Source organism: Osmerus mordax, chromosome 5 (genome assembly GCF_038355195.1).
Source record: "Osmerus mordax isolate fOsmMor3 chromosome 5, fOsmMor3.pri, whole genome shotgun sequence".
NCBI classification, from domain to species: Eukaryota; Metazoa; Chordata; class Actinopteri; order Osmeriformes; family Osmeridae; genus Osmerus; species Osmerus mordax.
The window spans coordinates 16,264,955-16,287,524 of NC_090054.1; the positions used below are offsets into that span (position 1 = coordinate 16,264,955).

Genomic DNA, 22,570 nt, shown 5'->3' on the forward strand with positions numbered 1-22,570 from the left:
ACATATAAATTTCGTTTGTATTGTTGTTGTATGACAATCCGGCCGTGGGTGACTTTTATAAAATCTCAGTTCGCTCCTCCCCCAAATCTTTGGCCATGGACTATAACAGGTGGGTCTCTTTTTACCCAAATCACTTAATGGTATACAGATACTCTACAATACACTGGCGCTAAAGCGACATACACAAACATAATAATTATGGATTATTCAAACATTGACAGAAGATCATCCAGCAACAAAAAAGTGGTAGCTGTAGTGGGGGGTGGTTTGGTAAGTTATTATTTGTAATTTGTTTGAAGTAAAAGTGAATATTATATTGAGAGCAGTTTCCCTGCTGATTTTAGTTACGATACATTATTATTTAAGTATGCTACTACAGCAGCCAGCACAGTACACCTTTCAACTTTTAACAAACCTTGTATATTCAACCACGTGTTAGGTTGGTGCTTTGAATGCTTGCTACTTTGCAAAAAGAGGGTTTCAAGTGGAAGTATTTGAATCTCGAGAAGGTAAGCATGATCAACACTCAGTGCTCCCACACTACCCTAACATCAAGTTTACAGTCCCCATCATGCTTAGAAACCGAAGTAGACCATTTGATTTAAGTGTTTAATGATATCATTATACAAACTGATTTATTTATACATACAAACTGTCACTTCAGCATTTCGACATAGATTCATACTGTCGTTGGTGTATGTGGAAGTGCCTGAAACTTTCTACTGCCTCTGCTTCTAATCAGACATCCGCAAAGCCAAAATAGTGAAGGGGCGGAGTATTAACCTGGCCCTATCTCACAGGGGCCGTCAGGCTCTGAAGCAAGTTGGGATGGAAGACAAGGTATGTTTGTTTGATATCATTACCCTTCCCTACCAGTGGTCAAGCATTTCAACCCTTTCACTCCCAGGCTCTCGTGTTCAACATCTAAATGAAAATGGCAGTAAAAGCATCTTTCTTAAATATTAACAGTTTGAATTATATAATGTAATGTATTCACAAGCCTCAAATGTTCTTTCCCCATGTCCTGTCTGCTTAGCAATTTAAGGAAATGTTTTATTCCAGCATTTGAGGTCAGCAATTTATGTTGACCCACATTTGGTGCATGTTTTGAAATTCATATGGCCCTTTTTCACATTTCATTTGTTAATTGGTTTGATCCAAAGTGGGTTTTTTTTTTAATTTCCATGCCTTTCCAGCATGACAGAAATATAACTACTTTTCAAATAAACATCCAAGGGCAGTCGTAATGAGAGGAACAATGAACTTTGCCCTCAACCCTATCTTTACTCGTTGCTTCTACTTGCTGTTTAGAATATAGTCCGTCAGCATGTTTTGTAAGAAACTGCAATGAACAATAACTTGCCTGCACAATTAACAGTAACGATGATAAATTTTCAAATGTGAGAAGACGTTAAAATCTGATTTGAAATCCTTCTCAGATTGTTTCCAAGGGAATCCCCATGCACGCCAGGATGATCCACTCCCGGAATGGAAAACAGTCCGCTATACCTTATGGCAAGAAGGGCCAGGTAGTCTACACATAGCTTACCTAATCACCCACTGAAACAAGAGTATGTGCTGGATGTAACCTGAATGATATTGTACCATAGTCTTTAGTCTTTTCATACTAGCTGTTAAGAGTTCTACTGTTTATTCATAAGCAGCCAGCACAGTTACACAAACAGGATCATTTGCCATTGAATTACTAAAACAAACATGACCTCCATCCCCAAAATACCCCATTATTCATAACAATAATTGGCTGCTGTGACGGCACTAAAGAGACGCATTTAAGCGGGCTTCTCATTTTAGTCTCAGAATATCAGTGACAGTAAAGGGACTATATACATGTGACTGAAGTTGTCACAAAGATCTTCTTCAGACCATTCTTCTGAAAGACTGCTACATGGATGGATCATTATATTATAATTACTTCTCTAAGATATATGCAGTTAACCCAACCACACAACAGTACATGAACACCCACTACATACAGTAACTTAAGGTTATTGAAACAACAGGAGTCTTACATCACACTGTCAGCTTGTATGATGTCACTTAATTTTTTTTCCCCTGAGCTCTTAAAGCACCCAAATACTTTAAATACATCAGTGATTTAAGTGTCCAAAAGCACAGAGAGATGTATTTATAACATCACAGCATGTTCTCTTTCTCAGTACATTCTGTCTGTAGACAGAGCCAACCTCAACAAAGAACTTCTATCAGGTAGGATGATAATACAACTTATTAATGTCATTGAATAAAATATGTAGCACCAAGCACTCTTATCTAGATTAGCAGGGATCTGATCGATGGCCTGCTGTGCTGATAGACAGACTTTTTTAAATCCATGTTAAAAGTCTACACCTTCGAAAAGGTTAAAGCTAAAACATAGACAGGGAGTGTCTTTTAATTTCCACTTGGCTTATTAAATAATTTGAGTGTCTTTAAATCCAATTCAGGAGATTTCCCCTGTGTTTTAGCTAACCGGGCTGTAGACTATAGAGTCTGAAGTCAGGGGAAGTTTTTCTTCTCTGTAAAAGCTTATTCGTAATATTTAATGAATCTCAAGCCTCAGGATAAAAGTAGAGGCGTACTTTTAAGTGTGACTGAATTTGTCTAGATACTCACAGGCCTAGAACAGGTTTCTCCAAAAGCCAGACCAATTAACTAGGTACTATAGATTCAGATTCAGAGTAAACCTAATGATCAAGGGGCTTTCTCAATGTGTGCCAGTTTGAATGCCGATAGTCACAGAACAACCGTCCATTCTTGGATGCTCCAAGGGTGATGTTTCAGTATATAACAGTTGCAAACCCATCCTCAATAGCCATTCTATAATTTTCCATTTTGCAGAACCATAATAATTTGTCAAAGCTTTTGCACAACATTTGCATTGCCACAAAGTATGTTGAAAACATGGCACTGTTATGTCATGGGTGTTATATGTCATATAAGATCTTTGTGTAATCCTTTTTTTGTTTCAAAAGAGGCTGAGACATATCCAAACACAAAGATGAACTTTGACCACAAATTACTGGACTGGAACGCTGAAACGGGGGCAATGACCTTTATTGGGTAAATAGTTACTGATAGATGTTTGTCTCTAACACACACACACACACACACACACACACACACACACACACACACACACACACACACACACACACACACACACACACACACACACACACACACAGTGGTCATTATCTCACATACTGTTGTAGAGTGTGGCATTTAGACCAATTTATGTTATTCATCATCATGATCCTTGTGTGCTAATTCCAGTTATATTGATCACGTTTGACATCACTGCTGCTTTGTGGCCTTGTTGTGTGTAGGAAAAAAGAGACGGTATCCACCAATGGAGTGGCTTCTGTCTATCTGCATTTCATCAGTCAGCTGAGTGAACTGAGAGTACAACCAGACAAGGAATAGAACAAAAAAGAGGGATACAGAAATGTTCAGATGTTTCTTTTCAGATGTTATATATTTTATTTTTTAGGTGTAAGTTTCTATTGACGGATTTACAATGAGTTGGTTAACAATCTAATTGTCAGGTCATTGGTGCTTATCTTTGGTAGAAATTGCCCGCATATCTCAAAACATGAAACACTTTCTGAACCAAACCATGCAGCATGTTTATCTACCTGTACAAATAGTATTTAAAGTAAAAAAAATTGTGACACAGCATAAATTGATAAGTTGATGCTGTTTGTTGGGTTGTTGCTGTTGTGCAGGCCTGAAGGAACCAAAGAGGAGATCCAAGCGGACCTGATAGTAGGCTGTGATGGAGCCTTCTCGGCCATCCGCAAGCAGTTCCTGCGCAGGAGCCGCTTCAACTACAGCCAGACGTACATCCCCCACGGGTACCTGGAGCTCACCATGCCGCCCCGGAACGGAGACGTGAGTCATGGATCATGTCATTCTTTCATCCTCTCCTCAGCACAGTGTTTGGTCTGGAGGTGCCATTGATCCGATGTTGATCAATGGGAAGCTGATGTGGAGATGTTTTCTAGTTTGGAATGATGACCTTGTTTGTTTTATTTTGTTCCAGTTTACTATGAAGCCCAACTTTCTGCACATTTGGCCAAGGAATACGTTCATGATGATAGCATTGCCAAACTTGGTAAGAATGTGAAAACATATGTTGTATGTTTGTATACACACCAAACTGCCCAAGTGGCGCAAACAAACAAAAACTAAAAACACTTTCCCCATGTCCCTTGGGCCATGGCCTATTTTTTTTCCTGGGACATTACCTTCTGGTAATGTCATAATGATAGTTCTGCCTTACTGACTCAGCAGAACACACACTCTTTGTAGTGCAGCCAGGTGAAAGTACTTCATTCTATTGCACATTGGCACTGACGCTCAGCACTCAACACACATTAGGGCCTGTAAAATGTCCCCCGCAGCCAGGGGGAAAAAATGCTATGAAAACACCACTCCTGATACTAATGGATAACACCTGCTTACTGGATAGATGAGGAGGCATCTGCCTCCTGTCCATCACACATCCTGCTCATTCTGACTGCCAGTATTTTAGTTTGCATAGCGATTCAACTAATTGTAGAACATTCGCTTTCCGTTCAGCATATAATCACCCGTATGTAAATATGCGGCGGTCTATACTGTTTGCTCCTTCTGTTTGCTCCCAGGACAAGACGTTTACCTGCACTCTCTTCATGCCCTTTGAAGAGTTTGAGAAGCTCACCACAGATGACCAGGTCATCGAGTTCTTCGAGAAATACTTTCCAGACACCATTCCTCTAATAGGAGTGTAAGACACCCGTGCCCTCCTTCCCACTCTTTCCATTAGTACTTCTTTACCTTCATATCTCCCACCATCCTCTCGTTTCTCTCACATGCTTGCTTTTTCCTGCATTTGAGCAGCTCAGACCACACCCATCTTCAGTGAACTGTGAAATTACATTTATGCATTTAGCAGAGAAAGTACAGTGTCTACAAGTCCTGGAGAGATGAGTTATTAATTTGAGATGAGCAGTAGGCTACATAGGGCTTGGAAATATTGGACAGTAGGAATAGTTGAGGTGTGTAACTCATAATTCTTTTTTCAGGGTTGACGTAATGGTCAGCAACGAGGAAAAAATAGCTGAATGGAGGTTTATGTTTTGTCAATGTGCTGTCAGAACGAGTTCAAATGATCTTTGTCATTTTGAATCTTTTAGTTCAATGCATTGCTGAAGCCAGTGATCAGCGCAAGTTCAATGCTTGATAAAACCTAATATGGAAAATATTAATGTGGGTTTTTGTCTATGAAATCATTCTACTATGTAATTCTCAGAACTGTATGGATGTATCGACAATTTTGTACATTAATACATTTTAATAAGTTAATTCCTATAAATTCATGTTTTTCTTTTCAATAGTGTCTGAATGGGATTGGGATTTATGTGTGTCTGTCTTGCAGTGAAGCCCTGAAGAAGGATTATTTCCGCCTGCCAGCCCAGGCCATGGTCTCTGTGAAGTGCTCCCCATATCATCTTGGGAACATGTGTGTCCTTATGGGGGATGCAGCCCACGCTGTGGTACCTTTCTATGGGCAAGGCATGAACGCAGTAAGTAGGAGAGGAGTAGCAATAGAGTTAGCAAAAAAGCGCAATAAATCATGAGAAATACTGTCTATCCTTGTGCTTAGGGTTTTGAAGACTGTCTCGTCTTCAATGAAATAATGGACCAGCTAAAGGAAGACTTCAGTGAGTCCATGAGTCAGATTTAGTGATTGAATAAGAAATTTACTTTGACAGTCAGAGCTTCCGGAGCATTAGTAAACATTCTAATTCTTGGTGGTTTTCCAGGTGCTGTGCTGCCAGAGTACAGTAGAGTCAGAGTTCCAGACGACCACGCCATCGCAGACCTGGCCATGTACAACTATGTTGAGGTAATGTCCATATCCATCATTCATGCTATTCTTGTACTGTAAATTAGGCTTACTAAATATGATGTCTGTGTGACACTGAAGAGTGCTTACATCAGGAAAATGCGTTCTATATATCTTGTAAAAAAGTATATTGTGAGGAACTACAACTTAATCACAGTTCTCTTTTTGGTTTAGAAAAGATTGGTTTCGATTACCATTCAATCTAATACGCATTTCCTACTGCAGACACAATGAACATGCCAAAACCGATCATTTGATCATGATCAAAAGAACAATGAATTTACTAATATAACCTGTGTTTACTATACTACACCTTTTTATCTGTCTGTAATGTATACTCTTGCATCGTGTGTTGGTGCATGGTAGGCTAGTGGATATTGTAAAGTGTTATGGTTGGGGGTAGTTGAAGCACAAATTAGCATACAGTAAACCATCCAGAGATGTCTATCATGTAATTATGTGCACGCTACTTCATATCCATGCATACATTAAATCCTACCAACACAATGGAAGTAATTGTTCTGAACAACGTGATTGGTCTTTTCAGAACCAGCATATGTCTTTGCACATGCAACGCCGGAGCTAAACACCTGATTAAAGAGCTAAATGTATCTTTTTTTCTGAGGATATGGTTATAGAATGGTCTAGAAGAAAGCCGGCCTTCCTCACCGTTATGAGCTACCTTGTTTTTTAGCAAATGCACTAAAAGCGCAATGTTTGAGATGCTTTTAATACTTCAGAAAACACGTTTTTTTTAAAGTAATTGGTTTTCTTTTATATAATTCATGTATTCTTCAGATTTTGTACACATGATGTTGTAGTGCACTAACAGATTTATTGTGTATTTTTTAGATGCGTGCACATGTTAACTCCAAATGGTTCCTTTTTCGAAAACATGTGGATAACTTCCTCCACATTATCATGCCAAGGACAATAATCCCCTTGTACACAATGGTAAATTCCTTTTATTGATCTTACAAATGGACAGATTATTTTGATATTTGACTGGAGATGCTTAAAATCTCTTTCCTCTGTCTCTTTCCATGCTACCTGAATCCAGGTAACTTTCACCAGGACAAGGTACCATGAGGCAATCAAGCGCTGGCATTGGCAAGACAAAGTAAGAGACTCCTATCTGATCCTATCTTTGTTCAAGCTCTACTCCTATTCCGTACCTAGGTGGTTTATTATGAAATTGTGTCTGTACTGTATATTACCAAGAAGTACCTTCTGTACTCTAGCAATTATAACTAGGACTTTAAAACTGAAATTATTCTCAAAAGAAAATGATTCTTACTAAAACTAGCAAGCAAGGAATCAAAACAAATAAGTTTTTAGCTTCACTGAGATGCTCCAGTATTTTCAGAACTATTTGTAGGTGTAGTGGGAGAGAGTCCCCTGTGCTGTTTCCAACTGTCAGATGTGCCCTCCCCTGCCCTGGTGGCATCTGGAAGTTAGAAGTCAGAGAGAATGACAGATGGATGAGCAGAACCTAAAGGCGTCTTCAAAACATGACTAATAAAGAGTGACATGTTGTTGGTGGTGAGACCGGGAAAAACATCACGTTGTCCTTTGAGGCTTTTGCTGTGGATCCTCAATTCTTGCAATGTGTGCTTGCTGTGTCGGTTATGAAACGCAATCTGAGGTAATGACATTTGGAAATCTTTTCCCCAGGTGATTAACCATGGCTTACTCATCAGTGCCACAGCTGCTTTGCTTGGGGGCACCTACCTGCTTGTAAAACACCCCCCTAATATTTCCCAAATCCCCGTTGACCACCTGTGGACCAGGCTGCAGGCATTCAAACCCTTCTGAGTGTTTCTTTGGACCAGACCAACTCACAGAGAGGGGTTCAGCTGGAACTAAAAACAGTACAGCCACCAAACAAATCTGAAGCTAATTAAAGACAATGATCAATTGCAATGACCGAATAAGCTGCTATCCATGCTTCTTCACAATGTTGTTGTTATAATTTACTCGTTTGATTTTCCAATTAAAGTAATTTGTATGTACACTTGTTAAAAAGTAGACAATATTTTTCGAATAAATATGGAAAAAGGGTGGTCAGAATACAATCAAGTAATACTTGAAAACAAGATGAAGACGGGGTCACTCAAAAAGGGATGGAAATTAGCTTTTTCCTCTAAGGTTAAAAGATGTCTAGAGTGAAATCAATCGAGGGACTCTTTTCCGTTAAAGGCCACTTTTCACAGGGACTCTTACATTTACATTTTGTCATTTAGCAGACGAGGCAAGTAGGGTGAAGTGCCTTGCCCAAGGACACAACGTCAGTTGGCATGACCAGGAATCGAACTGGCAACCTTTGGATTACTAGCCCGATTCCCTCACCGCTCAGCCACCTGACTCTTGAGGTATTTATTGACATAGGGACACAGAGGAACATGCCCTGCTGCTCCCAGCAGTTTCCATTAGCCACCCTCATTCTCCCTATCATTACAGCACTGGCTTTTCACAACAGGCCATCTTGAAACACCTGCATCAAAGTATAGTTGTACAGTAAAGGTTAACCTAAAAGTGTTGCTTAAATTCCTGCCAGTCCATGATCACGGCTGCTGTGCTGCGAGCTACTCTGAAGCTGAGCAAGGTTATCAGCTTTTGAAATCTACTCATCTCTATTCATAGCTGATGACCCGGTAGCTTTTCTTAAGGGGCACTGCTGGATTTGTCATCACTCCTCCCAGTGGACTCCAACCTCATCCTTACAGCCATCAATGTATTTTAATACTCGTGCCTCATAATGAACATAATTACACTCAACTTAATTCCTTAGTGATTGCACTTATTGCACTGCTGTGTGCCATGAAAGAGTATACATCGTTCATATTTTTAAGTAGGATTTATTTTATCGAATCAAAAGTCACAGGGAGTTTGTGAAAACGGTGGTGTGCCTGTTCAGTCCCTGATGGTGTCTCCTCAGCAGCTGCTGGTCTTCAGGCCAGAATCCTGAAAAGTGGTTCACATGTTGAAAGGACAGGTGCCAATCAAACTGGACAAACTACAGAAAAACATCTAAACGAGCCAGTTTGCTACAGTATATGTTATGTTGCCATGTCTGATACTATAGTAGGAGCTGGAGACTTCACTTTCTCACAGAGTGTATTCATTGAAAACTTCCAAGTCCCTGACCCAGTCTTTGAAAATCCAGGGTAAACCGTTTCTGTTCAATACAACATTGCCAGTCCTGCATCAGATTGGTATTTTGGTTTGTAGAGTTGCATGACCTGAGGTGTACTCAGGAACCGGACATGGGGCGCATGATCAGTCTTCACGGTGTACCCTAAGGTCACAGGGGTCGCACCTGGATGACGTTGACCTCAGACGAGGGGCTGTTTTTGGAGGTCATTTCCAGGTGGTTGACATCGTTTCTGGCGATGATGAAGACGATAGAGGAGGAGCTGAAGGTAACCCTCTTCTTGGGGCGGTCTCTACCCCCACGCACAACAATCGGCCGGATGGGACGTTCAATTTGTGTCAAGGGGCGGTCCTTAATGCTGTGTTGCAGCAAGGAAAGCCGGGAGCAGAGCAGCTGCATTAAGCAGCGCCGGAACTGCCATAGGTGGAGGAAGATGAGAACAGAGTTACATTACACAACACCAACTACTACTTTACATCCCTGTTTTTTCTGCCAAACAGAGAAATATGTCAACAGACTGAGCCTGTATTAGAGGCTTAATGAGGAGCAAATCCTCCTCCCAGCCCATATCATTAGTGTCCACTTTCCAATACATTATGCCAAACAAAACCTGCCTGGTCTTACCGTTTGAAACAAACATGATACATTTTCTATGTATGTGTGCATACGTGTTCAGTTTATGGCAATGATTTTAGGAAACCTTTTTACAAAGCATCAATTGCAGGCTACCAGATGTCCTCTCACCTTCCTGCTCATAAATATGTAGATGAGGGGGTTGTAGGCGGTGCTGGACTTGGCGAAAAAGGAAGGGATGATAGCGATGGTGGGGGAGACCATGCTCTTCCTGCCAAAGGCCTCCATCATGGAGACCACGGCGTAGGGAGTCCAGCACACCAGGAAACAGGAAATCATCAGCAAAAACATGACAGCCACCTTCTTCTCATAGCGCAGAATCTTTATGATCTGTACTGTCTGGAGGTCCTGGATGGACCGCAGCTGCAAGGAGGGTGGGGTGGGGGGGTTGATGAATCTCATAAGACCACAATCACTCGGTCCCATCCCTCCCCCTTCTGAGAACCGCCGAGTTAGCCCTTTAACACTGATCCGTAACGTCAGACAATATAACCTAATAGGCATGGTAAATTTGATTACAATTATAATGAGAGTCGTAACTAAGGATTAATTCATTAGAGGTCATAGTGGTGATAAGAGAATTTCTGCACATTCCCAATTGCACTTGATTATTGATCCATTACTCACTTTACCCAAATAGCAATAGTTCAAAGGAGAAAGACATATGTAAGTCTGGCTGTTAGACATCTGAATCAATGGGTTACAAATGGTGACCAGTTTATGGCCCACCCACATCCACCTACACAGAGAGACACCACTGTCATCCTGTCTCTTACCTGCACACATACACACATGCACACACACAAAGTCCTCCCAAAGTAAAAGTGTGGTCCACTGCTCTGCAAGCCTTGCATAAATGTTATCATCCTTCCAGGCAGCCATCCTTTAACGCGAGGCTGGCTGGTGTGAGAAGCAGATGAGATCAGTTACACATGGTTGCTCATTCTGGCTGCTCAGGTACAGCCACAGTCCATAAACACCACTGATTTATGTCTGCTACTGTGGACAATGAGCTCTGAAAGGCTTTTTTTCCACTGAACTGCACACACCAAGGGGGTACATGCATATAGTGACATATTATGATAAACAAAACCCTGACTGTCCGTGGAGGAGGTGAGCAACATCACATTGTGTTGAATGGACAGTGAAGATCAGAGTTATTTTATGTGAAAGTGAATCAACAGTAAAACTGCTTATATAAAACTATAAGCAATCGAGTTGGATCTAATTTCATATATAATGTTAATAAATATATGCTGGGCGGTGAGTGGCCTTTGCTGCAAAATGGACTGGTTCTCACCATTCGTACTGTGTACAGGATATTCCCATAGCAGTAGATCATAATGCCCACTGGGACGAAGAAGCAAGCCAGAAGGAAAAAGAGGATGAAGGAGGCATCGTTGGGGTCCTTGGAAGCCCAGTCCAGGGAGCATCCCAGCTGATGGATCTCTAACTTATAGCGGTTCCATCCCAGGAGAGGTGCCCCAGTCCAGACCAGCGAGTAGAGCCATATGTGGGTGATAGCCCTCCAGACCCAGGGGAAGTCCACCACCGTGGCATGGACCACCCGGATGTAGCGCTCATAGGCCAGCGCCGACAGGCTCATAATGGACACAATGCCTATCAGAAGAGAGAGAGGAGCAGTATAATAGGCTGGGCAAGTAACCAACAGGGTAGGTAAAATGTGGGGAAATGATAAACATACTCGAATATGTTCGAGTATGTTCGAACATACTCGCGAATATCCCAAACTATTGGAATTCAGCAATGTAAATAATATACCATATGCAGTGTCAAAGGTAGAAAGGAAAACAACTGTGATGTTGATTCATTATTATCAGAGAGTATTGGTTTCATGCTGTGAATAACTTTAAGACACCCATTATATCTGTACTGTCACACTTTCCACATTCACACTCCAGCTATTCACATCCAATCAAACTATACGCCTTCCTGGCTGTGATAGACAGCTCCAAACATCAGCCCCAGATAATTATCCATTTAATGAACTGTGATCACGTCTAGAAGCATGTCCGGGAAAATATTTTCTCTATTTATCTGGACCAAAATCAAAACATGTTGGTCTTTGCCCTATCATGGTGAGGTGATGGACAGTTAAACTAGGGAATAGGTGGCACTGTATTGGAGTCTTTGTATGGATGACCTTGGTTCTGTCTGCTACCAACATACTGATGAGGGCAGTGGCACGTTTGTATAAAATCAATAATGAACTTATGAACTTGGAGTAAAGATGAATAAGGACATTCACAGTATGATATATGAGCTGTTTACATGAAATCAATTTCCTAATTTCTGTCATTGCCAATTGCTGTTGGAAACAAGTATGCATTCATTCATTCAAGTCAGACTCGACGTAAGGATTCATTATGGAGGTAATAGGTCAGTTTAACACTATATTGCATATTCTGCACGTTCAGTCCTCAATAGTCCATTAAGATGCCTGATCATTGTGACTTATTGTGAAAACAAAGCACCAAACAGTTTGTTATTTTAAAATAAAAACCAGACCACGGCAATAAACTGTAGATGAGATGACAACGAAAGATTTCGCACTTTCCGTGTCCACAGTTGATCAAGGGGGGTAAGATTGCATTCATAACTCATCACACTAATCGTTTCCTATTGATTATTAATAACTCTAATGAATGATAGTGAAAGTGATTCATTGTGTATACAATTAGCAGCTCAGTCAAGGATTGATCAACCTGCTACAATCAACATTGGAACTTGGTGGGTCAGACAGAAGCAAATACGTACGCAGTATAGTATTTGTATTTTAGTATAGTCATTTATAACACGGAAAAACCTTGCTGCACGGTATATATACCTATAGACTACAACTGGGATAGAGTATAAGAACACTATGTAAATGACGAGAAACTGTTTAATCAAGGTGTTAATTGGCGCGTAAAAATAATAGTCCCAATTGTCCCAAGTAATGTAAATTATAGCCCTTAATTAGTGGTTTGCCTCGTCTAAAGTAAAACGTAGGCTGTGGATGGTGTATTACTTGCGTTTATTCTGACACAACTCTGAAACAAACCAAAAACTATGATAACTGAATTATTTTCAATCTAGATTAGATGCGGAGTCAAACTAAATCAAGCGATGTTCTTACCAAATAAACTGTTGCTGAACCCGTCCCAGATGCATGTTGCGGAGTTCCATATCCACCCGCATTTGATGCACGAAACAAATGTAAAGTTGATTCCAAACAGAGACACGAGTATGTCACTTACACTTATATTCACCAATAGCAAATTTGTTGGAGTCCTAAATCGCTTGAATTTGTAATACAGTATGATGACAATAACATTGTTGCAAAATCCAAAGACTCCAATGGTTCCGATTGTGAAGGCAAGGAGTTTGTATGTAGCGACTGCAAAAATATATTGTTCTGTATTTCTTTCAGTCGTAGTTTCATTCTCAGGATTCATTGCGTGAATAACTTCGTTCCCAACATTGTGCTGCACGCGTTGATGATAAACTGCTACGAGTGTTAAGAAAAATCGTGTGATCTTCAGCACCGCTTTTCAGCAGCCTACCAGTGCTGTTGACATCCAATTAAATCTGTGACGATTGACGTTCAAGAAATCGGGACAATTATACAGGGGATTGTTTGGAGATCTTAGATCAAGGTATACCATGGGGTAGGTCACGCGTCGTGTGAACCGACAATGATAATGAGGCAAAAAAGTTAAGCACTAATAAAGTCAGTTAATAGCCTACCGACACACAATCTATCTAGTGTACCTCATCTTCCTATACTCATTGCTTAGTGTAGGCCATATTCTCTACTGCTACCCGGCTAGCTTTTTTCGTAGACGAAGCCTAATGAAACTGCCTATCGCATTCTTGACTATTAAAAATATAGTCGGCCTACATGAATAACTACAACGTTTCAATTAGAGAGCTTATATAGGCTCATGTAAATCACATGATAAAAATTTAAGCTTACTCAAAATCTGCCTCATTGAAGTGTGTATGATGATATAATTAGTGATGGACCTCCGTAGGCTACGTATCTTTGCAGAGCATTTTGAGAATCCTTCTAAAACGCCCTTTATCTGTCACCGTGTTGGTCTTGAGAAATGATTGATTATTATGACTCAACTTCTTAATCAGAGCCTACTGTTGGATAAAAAAGTTCAGAGATCCTGTAAATAATAAAAAAAATAAAACAGACTAACAAGTATGTAGCACATGTATTTTTAAAACAAGAAAGCCATTTGGGTGAATATAATAAAGTGTACATTAAGTCAACACAACATATCATCAATGAATATTTATATTAAAAGTGTAAGTCATATTATTTTTACTCCATGGTGTGAATCCCATTCGTATAAACTGTTGTAGTGTTCCTCCTCTGCTTGATGATGTCATGAACTCTGCAGCAGTTCCAGTAATTACCAAGAAGGATGTCTTCCCTGTGTCTTTTATATTAGTTGTAGTCAATGTCTGGAACTAGGTCAAACTCTCATCGAAGCATTTTACTCTGTCATGTATTCCCACCCTCCTTTTTTGATAAGAGGTACCATTCAGGGAAACGTCTTCTAGACTGCCATTTAGCCGTTACACTTGTTTAATGCATGGTCACGTCTAGCTGGTAAGTGGATGCTGAAGACCCACAGAGACAGAAAAGCCTACTGAAGTGGCATGCTTTTGAAATTATACCTGTTTTCCATTACAAAGTTTTTTATTTGAAAGAGTCATGTGATGAAGTCCTTTTGGTGGCAAAGTGTTTCATGGGAAACAGAAGGAGAAGGTGGTGAGATCCTTCATATTTGTTAACTCTCAATTCCATTGCCTTGGAACATTCTCTATTTTTGAGATCCATTCAGTCACCATGATTTTATGAAATTACATCAACAAACATTGTGTGGGGGAGAGAATGATGTCCTTGCTCCCACAGACTTCCACTCAACAGGACCTGTAGTCTACAACTAGGATTAGTTTTACAATCAAAAACAAAACTGACATTTGTCAAGTCTCTTACGGGTCAGGTATTAGGTAAGTGCCTCATGTCTCATTTCATCTAAAGCTCTGTCTACATTAAGCCTAGGAGTCTGTAGAATCACATCTACACTACATTACTACATTACTGTCACTGCTGGAGGCAATGCTAGGAAAAAACCAGAACAGAAAGAAGATTACATTATTTGTCCAATGTTCTGGGTGTAATGGAAAGCATAATTACCCATGGCGCATTGGCCGTATCCACAAGACGTTGCTCATACATCCTTTTTCTTCTGATGTGTTGAATTAGTTGATTCCAATGTTCCCTCATAGTGAAGCAAACTATGAGTGGCACAAGAAGGAGTGAGTAAAAAAACTGCAGATAATAACGAATATACCTGTGTTGAAAACAAAGACTCTAATGACATAGTGACTCACAGGGTACCAACCTGACGATGCTCCTGCAAACAGACTATCAGAGCCATTGATGAGTTTGACACCTGAATACAGAAAGTCATCTTTAAATGGAATTAACTTTAGCAGAGACTACATTAAAACCTTAACCTTTAAAGTGCATCTTACAGCAGAAGTAGTTGTGAATTATTCATCATGGTAGCCCTTATCTGGTTATGCATTGTGTGTGTGTGTGTGTGTGTGTGTGTGTGTGTGTGTGTATGTGTGTGTGTGTGTGTGTGTGTATGTGTTTGGCCAGATAATGGGAAGTGAAAAAGAGGGGAATGCCTAGGAAGAGAGAAAGGGTTGGGTATATTATGAGTGTTAGAGCAAGTGTGTTTAGCTATTATTTGACCGCACAGATGAAAATGTTAATTATTGATGTCAAGGGTCAGCTTTGCTCATAGGTAGTGGAAGAAGAAAAGGTGCCCATATCTGGTTTCTCCCTCTCCTCTGAGGTTGTGTCAACAATACTCGAAAAAACTCAGCTGGTGTCTTGTGTCACTTTGTGTCACCAGGTCTGGCAGGGTGTGTTGAAAGATGTCATGAGGATGTGAAAGAGACAGGGACAAGGTTACACTAATCGATGACACAGTGTTTGTGTTAGAAAGGGAGGAAGCACTTTAGGTGCTTTTCTCTGTATAATATTGTGCCAGATGAAAGACCCTAAGTAGTCATTTACCCACCAAAAAAAGGGAAATACCTTTCTCCTTTTTGTGGAATATGCATTTGTCAACCCTGTGACCCACAACCATGTTTCCCCGCATTCAACAAAGAGTTTTGATGCTGGACATTCTCTATCACTCTCTCTTTCATGCTCACTCTTGATGATTATCGGCCTCAAAACAGTTGCTTGACTCCCCAAAAGACTTGACCCACAGGACGTTCTCCAGCCCTCCCTGTACCTCACCAGCAGGTTCTTCTTCATTTCTTCCTCTGTCACTCATCATCCCAGCCGAGGCTCCCATACATGGGTTATTCTATACAGCAGCCTCCCCTGTCGCCCCTAGACATGGAAAGCCTTTATCACGTCAGGACGCAGAGGGCCTTGCCAACCTCAACTGTCCACTTCTCTGGTCCACGAGCCAATCAGCGTGTCCCCCTCCCCTCATCTTCTGATGATGTCACAGTGCCAAAATGCTGGTTGTTATTTCCTGCTCTCTGCAGCACTGGAGGTGTTTACCCATTGTCACCTCCAATCTCCTCCAAACCAAGGCCTTATGTAATGGGTTGTCAGACTGTCACTGCACTCTATTTTCAGACATGTACTGCCAGAAATTGCAATTCTGGCTATTCATTCCTTCTTGTTGTGACGGATGACTCACATGAATACATTTTCACATCCTGTATTGTCCCTGTATAATATATTTCAAAGGATGTTGACCTCCAGTAAGACCTTACTTCACACAAATGTCACAAATTAAACATTATCATTGTTTCTTATATCATAACAATATGTTCACAAACTTTGATTTAATCTGCAATAATGTATTTGTTTAACCCATCTTTTGTCTTAAATACTAAAACCTATTATCTTTGACCTCGAGTCCAATTGATCTCATGAATCAACTAAATCTTTCAATACAAATGTAAAATGTGGCACGATAATAAAGTGTAGATACAAGCTATAAGTGTAGAATACAATCTAATAAGTACTAAACCCTGAAATCTTTTACACCCTTCTTGAGTTGTCCTCATGCCTCCTTGGTCATCCCTTAAACTGGTCTAATGTTAAGGTTAACATTAAACCTTTTTGACACAAGTCAGGAGACTAATACTATCTAATATCGGTCCTTGTATCCTTTGAATGCTGCTTGTACACTTTACTCACATTTACTCTGAAAAGCATATTGACATAAACAAGCTAATTCAGATGTGAGGAAATTAAAATCCTTTTAGACATCATCTGCAAATTGACTTTGTGAAAGCATGCCTCTCCCTCCCCCTGGTACTTAAAGCTCCTAGATTTGTGATAGAGAGGATTAGTTTGTCCTCAGCAGAGATGCCACACATACACACACACAGACTTTGATCTCCCGTGACATGACACAGCATTTAACTCTAGGCTCTTCTGTCATAGGTTGAGCTTGTCTCTTTCTGAGGGATGTGCCATCTCCCGAAAATCCATGTCTGTGCTGCTTCCGCTCCGGTCCCCAGAATGTCTTTCTACTTTAGATAAAGTGATTGTTTCTCTCCACTTCAAACAAAGGAGTCTAAGTGCATGGCATGGTGTTATATCTGATTGGAAAGGAGCTTCTTCTTCGATTAAGGGGTTCTGCTCTACTTTTGCAGTGTGCCTGTTACTTATCACATCATGTTGTTTGTATAATGTTGTACACCCTGGCTTGTATGTTGCTAGGCCAGGTCTACTGTTTAAATGTAGGTGTCAGTGGGAGCCTCAAAGGTAAATACGTCAAAAGGTAAAATATAAGATATATCTTCACAACTCGAAACTTATTTCATTATTTAGCAATAACTAGCACTCAGGGTTTAGAGGGGAAGGTTTCATGTGTAAGAACCCTTTCATAACGATTCAATTAAGTCGATAAAGCCTCTTGCCAAAGCTAGAAGGCCATCCTGAATACTTTGGAATCACGTCTAGAAATCCAGCTCTATTCTTTGGCCAGAATGATGAGAGAAAAGGTAATTCTGTGAGAGACGACAAGATGAAGGCATGAACATGGCGAGAGGTCTTATTGGCTCATCTCAGTCTTATTGGCAGTGTGTCAGAAAATGAACTGTACAATTTCTCTTTTTTTCCAATATTTTTGGTTTTCTGTGGGGACTTGTGAACATGTGAAACCAGATATATGTCAGAGGGCTGGGCCTGTAAAGAGTCAGGTAAATGTCATGGAATTACTGGGGAGAAGACAAAGACCTTGGAACCGTTTACAGAAATGTCTTACCATCGTTACAGCCAATATCTTGCATCTATTATACAATATTCAGTCAACAAAAATACAACTTTGTACTTAGCAGCAGAAAATATGTACTTATATAACTGGAACCTGAAAATACATTCTTTGAAAGTAAATCATTAACCAGACTTAGGATTTTGTTTTTTTTAACCCTCCAACATTTAACTAATCACTTCACTAATATAGAGATTAAAAAAAACATAAGCCGAAAAATGTTCTGTGAAGTGTATAATAATGTGCCCAGTAGCTACAGCAACAGCTGCATCAGATACTAAGTCCCATCTTGTCCTGCAGACCCACATGTTGTGTACTTTGAAGCCATCAGCCACTCCACTACATCAGATAGGGCCAGGACAAGTTGTTGAGAGATGATAAAATGCAAATGACCATTAGACCTTCCACTCACCCCCCCAAAGGTCTCCGGTAAGCGGCGAGGGTGAAACTAGAGTATCTGGTTTGAAAATGGTGGCTGTATAAAGGCTATTATATTCTCTCCCACTACCCCCCACCTAACTATCTAATCTCTTTAGTGATATGAATAGGCCTGAGGTCACTTTCTGGCTATAGATATAAGGTGGACCATGGTCGAGTGGAGGGTGACATGTCTCAAACTCCCTTACCTTGTGTTGACCCAGCAGCCTGCCACACTGCCTCAGCTCTGCCACCCTAGCCCTCTCACTGCCCGCAGGCAACCATGGCCATCTAACGAAAGACCAACCTGCCACTTAGAATGTATCAGCAAGCGCCACAATGGTATACTCGGACACACACCTAAACAGACACACGCTCATGAGAACAAAGAGGGCCTTGAAAAATAATATTTTATCGAACCTGTAATATTCAAATTATTTGCAGACACAGAATATTGCAGACACAATCTGTCAAGAAGTATGTTGCTCAGTGATGAGTGACAAGTTGCTCATTGTAAAATTTGACTGAAGTTACTGAAATATTTGACGCATGATTGTTGTCATCAGCCACGGGCATGAGTTATAGGATTACTTTTCCTAATTAGGACATTTACTGTGATGATTGCTTCAGAAGGAGCCCAAGGACTATAGCTAAGCCTTCAAATATAGCATTCTTGCAGACAAATGCATGCGTCTCATGATTAAGTTCTTTAACCGGCAATTGGAAATACGGGGTAGAATAAAATAACTGCAGTAAGAATACTTTTTCTGTCTCATATTATAGAAAGCTACTTTGCAATGTCTGTGGCCAATTACTAACCAGTACATATACCTAGATATATCTTGAAGTCTATGTCTTTAATATCAACAGCATATTTCTTGCGATTTTTTGTATAACTAATTCAGGCGACGCAGGTACTAATGGAACATCGCTCATGGAGGTCTGACACCAGCACAATGCCATTGCCGCATCTGTTAAGCAAGTCTGGAAAGAGATTAAACTGCGGCTTTCTATATTTACATTGTCATTTAGCAGACGCTCTTATCCAGAGCGACTATATAATTACAGGGAAATGAAAGCTAGTATTTTATTTATTTAACTTTGGAAAATGAACACTGATACTCATCATTCCACCAGCTTAGATCATGTCCGTGTGTGTGTTTGTATAAGTGTGTGTCGATATCACTTATCTTCTGCGTCAATCTTCCCTCGTTATTGAGATTATATTTTTCCAGGCATCACAGTGAAGACAGGTTTATGGAATGAGCACACACACATATTGTAGAACCTGTGTGAATTACCTCTAAATTGTTTCTATGGCTGTATGTTATTGAACTCAGAGCATTCAAGCCATTTCTGCAGCTATTGTATTGGCTATGGAACAGAACTCAGAAGGCTTTAGAGAACTTCAAAGTCAGACAGAAACTCATGACCCGAGCATACCAGACGTGAATTATTCATCAGTAAACTCAAAAGGAGAAAGACAAGCAAAAGAAAGAGGAAGTCGTTTCAAAATCCTAAAGAAAGCAGACTTGTGGCAGTGTGACGCAGATGGTTGTACCCGTACATTTAGTGCAGTGGGACTGAGGATCATGCAGAGTATACGGGATGTTGGGCCCAGGGTAGACTGCTGGCTTGAGAGCCTTGGCTGGACTTAGAACTGCTGAGCCTTTACATCCAAATCTAAACATTTGTTGAGAAAAAAAAGGAATTCTCTGATGCTTTTAGTTGCAGTCAGGGTTTCTGTACTCTCCATGCAAACATGCCATGGTTACTAAGGGTCATGACCACAGTAAGAGGATAACATCCCATAATGACCTTGATTGAATGTCAAGAAATGCCTTCTACAGTACATGGCAATATTTCAATGGTAACATTTTCACTTCATCTTCCTGGAATGAAACAACCAGCATTGGTGAATTAAGGGTTGAATTATGAGGTCACCCAGTTAAAGAAGGAATATTGAGGCCGATAAGACGGTGTTCTTTTGTTAAATCTACCTGTCCTGATTTCTGCAACCTCATTAGGCACTGGTTCAGTCAGAGGAACAAGGTCTCTGAGATCCAAGTGTCTCTTGTTCTAGCTTGGTTTATGTATAAGATGGAGGAACGAGAGGAGGAGACGAAGGAGGGGGAAATCATTTGGGTGTTTCTTTGAAGTGTGTTACTTGCCAAGGGATCATCTGCTTTCTGTAGTAGATTCTGATCCTTCGGGTCTACATGCAGTTGAAGACACACATACACCACAGACCCATTTTTTTCCTTCTTACTTAAATCAGAGCTCTTTCACAATTTTTTTTTATTTACCTACATTATGTGCTCATCACCCATGACTGCCCAACCCCTCATTCAGCCCCCTGGTGTAATCGTATTAATATAGGAGAAAATCCCTGTCTGCCTTTCTACCCTCAGTATCAGCACAGTAACTGTCAGGGCGAGTGGTGGGGTAGGACCCAAACACGGGAGAGTAGGCAGACATGGTGGGAAACAAAGGGGTTTATTTCTCTAAACGGGGAGCAGCCAGGGTACTCACATAACAAGGGTAATGACAAGACAAAGACTGGACACAAAACTGGAACCTAAATACACAGAACCAAACAAGACACAGGTGGAAACAATGAAACTAACGAAACAAACCACTAAACGAGACAGGTGAAGACAATAGGGCAGGTTAAATACCAAAACAACAGGGGGCATGGCTGTGGCCATGACAGTAACATCCCACTCATGTGAACAAGCAATCAAGACCATGTGACCTGTGCTGTGACTTTATGTGACTTTGTGTCAGATAATTATAGTGCAGTGATTGTAAGTACATTTGGGGAGGCACCAGGAAATATTAGTAAACTAGACTGTATTTGACACATTTCTGAGTGGGGTAGCATCTAAATAACATCCACCCAGCCGTAAACAGATTGTAAATAGGGACATGCTTTATGTTGGTTGACAAGCACTTTGACAGTAACGACCCTATTCATGTATGGTGGAGTGACAATGATACTGAAAGAACACATTGAGGGTAAGACTGGCTTTGACCCAGCTGGTAGGAAGTGTTTGTTTTCAATGGAAAATAGAATAGTACCCCAGAGAACGGGCTGCCTGACAGTGTTTTTGAATGGAGACAGAAACCAATATGCCTGTAAGCCTATTCGCAATGCATCCCTACCTGTGCTAATGAAGTTGTTGTGTGTGTGTATGTGCAGATGTATGAGTATGTGTGTGTATCTCTGCATGTGTGTGTGTTTGTGTGTGTGTATTCAGATTGTTTGTGTGTATACCCAGTATATCTGATCCTAAATATACATATATAATGGTGTACATATGTAGTGGTTGCAAATTCAGATTATGAAATCATAATACATACATGTGTGTTATTGATCGGATGTGCTCCGATGTTCTGACAGCATCTGTATACCAGACTCGGTTCAGGTTTGCTGGGCTGAGACACAATATTCAAATGAGAGCCTCAACCATGGAGGGGGTGTAAATTCCCCCTCCATTGTTGAGACAAAGACAGAGGTGAGAAAGAGATATCCTTCGAGGACAAGGTAACCCAGTGTCTTTTAATGTTCCGATGCTAAACATACATTGTACTGCAACTTACATGTGCTTGCCGTGTACAACTAATGAGACGCTACTGCAGACCCTCTTGGGGCTTGTAGAGATTTAAGAACATGGAAAATAAGATGCAATTCCAGAAACATCCAGGACCCTAAAGATCAATTCACATGTTTGTTTCCAAGGACATGGGAGCCTCAGATCGGTCCTTATATTGATACTGCTTGAGCCTGCTGGTCAAAATCACAGCGCCATGGAGTGTTTATTGGTTTATGACACTAAAGTCCTACTTTTTCAGAGATGTAACTGAGCATTCAGTGACTTCCTGTACAGGATTAAAGAGACTGACATTGGATGCATATAAGTATGAGATCCAGCTATGGATCCTTCATTCTGTTCCTGCTAGTATAGCTGCATGGTGCTACAAGTCAGGACTAACAAAGAGCAGGATCAGAACGCTCACAAATCCCAGCAGTGGACAGGAAGAGATTCTTGTTGAAACGTCACCATGAATATAATTTTTCAAATGGTACATTAGAAATGTTGGATGTTCAATACA

At 40.6% G+C, this 22,570-nt stretch overlaps 2 protein-coding genes across 3 annotated transcripts; one reads left to right on the plus strand and one right to left on the minus strand.

The window, feature by feature from the left end:
* Nucleotides 1-138: 138 nt before the first annotated feature.
* On the plus strand, nucleotides 139-7,976 carry LOC136942794 (kynurenine 3-monooxygenase). The gene is made up of 15 exons (XM_067235770.1): nucleotides 139-270; nucleotides 440-509; nucleotides 743-840; nucleotides 1,440-1,529; nucleotides 2,178-2,226; nucleotides 2,991-3,078; nucleotides 3,744-3,909; nucleotides 4,061-4,132; nucleotides 4,665-4,786; nucleotides 5,438-5,585; nucleotides 5,666-5,723; nucleotides 5,826-5,908; nucleotides 6,761-6,862; nucleotides 6,969-7,028; nucleotides 7,583-7,976. The coding sequence occupies exons 1-15, from the start codon at nucleotides 199-201 to the stop codon at nucleotides 7,721-7,723; spliced, it is 1,419 nt and encodes a 472-aa protein (XP_067091871.1). The 5' UTR covers nucleotides 139-198; the 3' UTR covers nucleotides 7,724-7,976.
* Nucleotides 7,977-8,765: 789 nt separating this feature from the next.
* Nucleotides 8,766-13,177, minus strand: opn3 (opsin 3). 2 transcript variants are annotated; one of them, XM_067236813.1, is made up of 5 exons: nucleotides 12,835-13,153; nucleotides 10,996-11,315; nucleotides 9,807-10,058; nucleotides 9,228-9,476; nucleotides 8,766-8,872 (listed from the first exon to the last, which is right to left on the minus strand). In XM_067236813.1, the coding sequence occupies exons 1-5, from the start codon at nucleotides 13,151-13,153 to the stop codon at nucleotides 8,843-8,845; spliced, it is 1,170 nt and encodes a 389-aa protein (XP_067092914.1). In that variant the 3' UTR covers nucleotides 8,766-8,842. The 2 variants fall into 2 exon arrangements, with proteins under 2 accessions (XP_067092914.1, XP_067092915.1); XM_067236814.1 differs by having other exon boundaries at nucleotides 8,766-9,476; nucleotides 12,835-13,177.
* Between the last annotated feature and the right edge of the window lie 9,393 nt (nucleotides 13,178-22,570).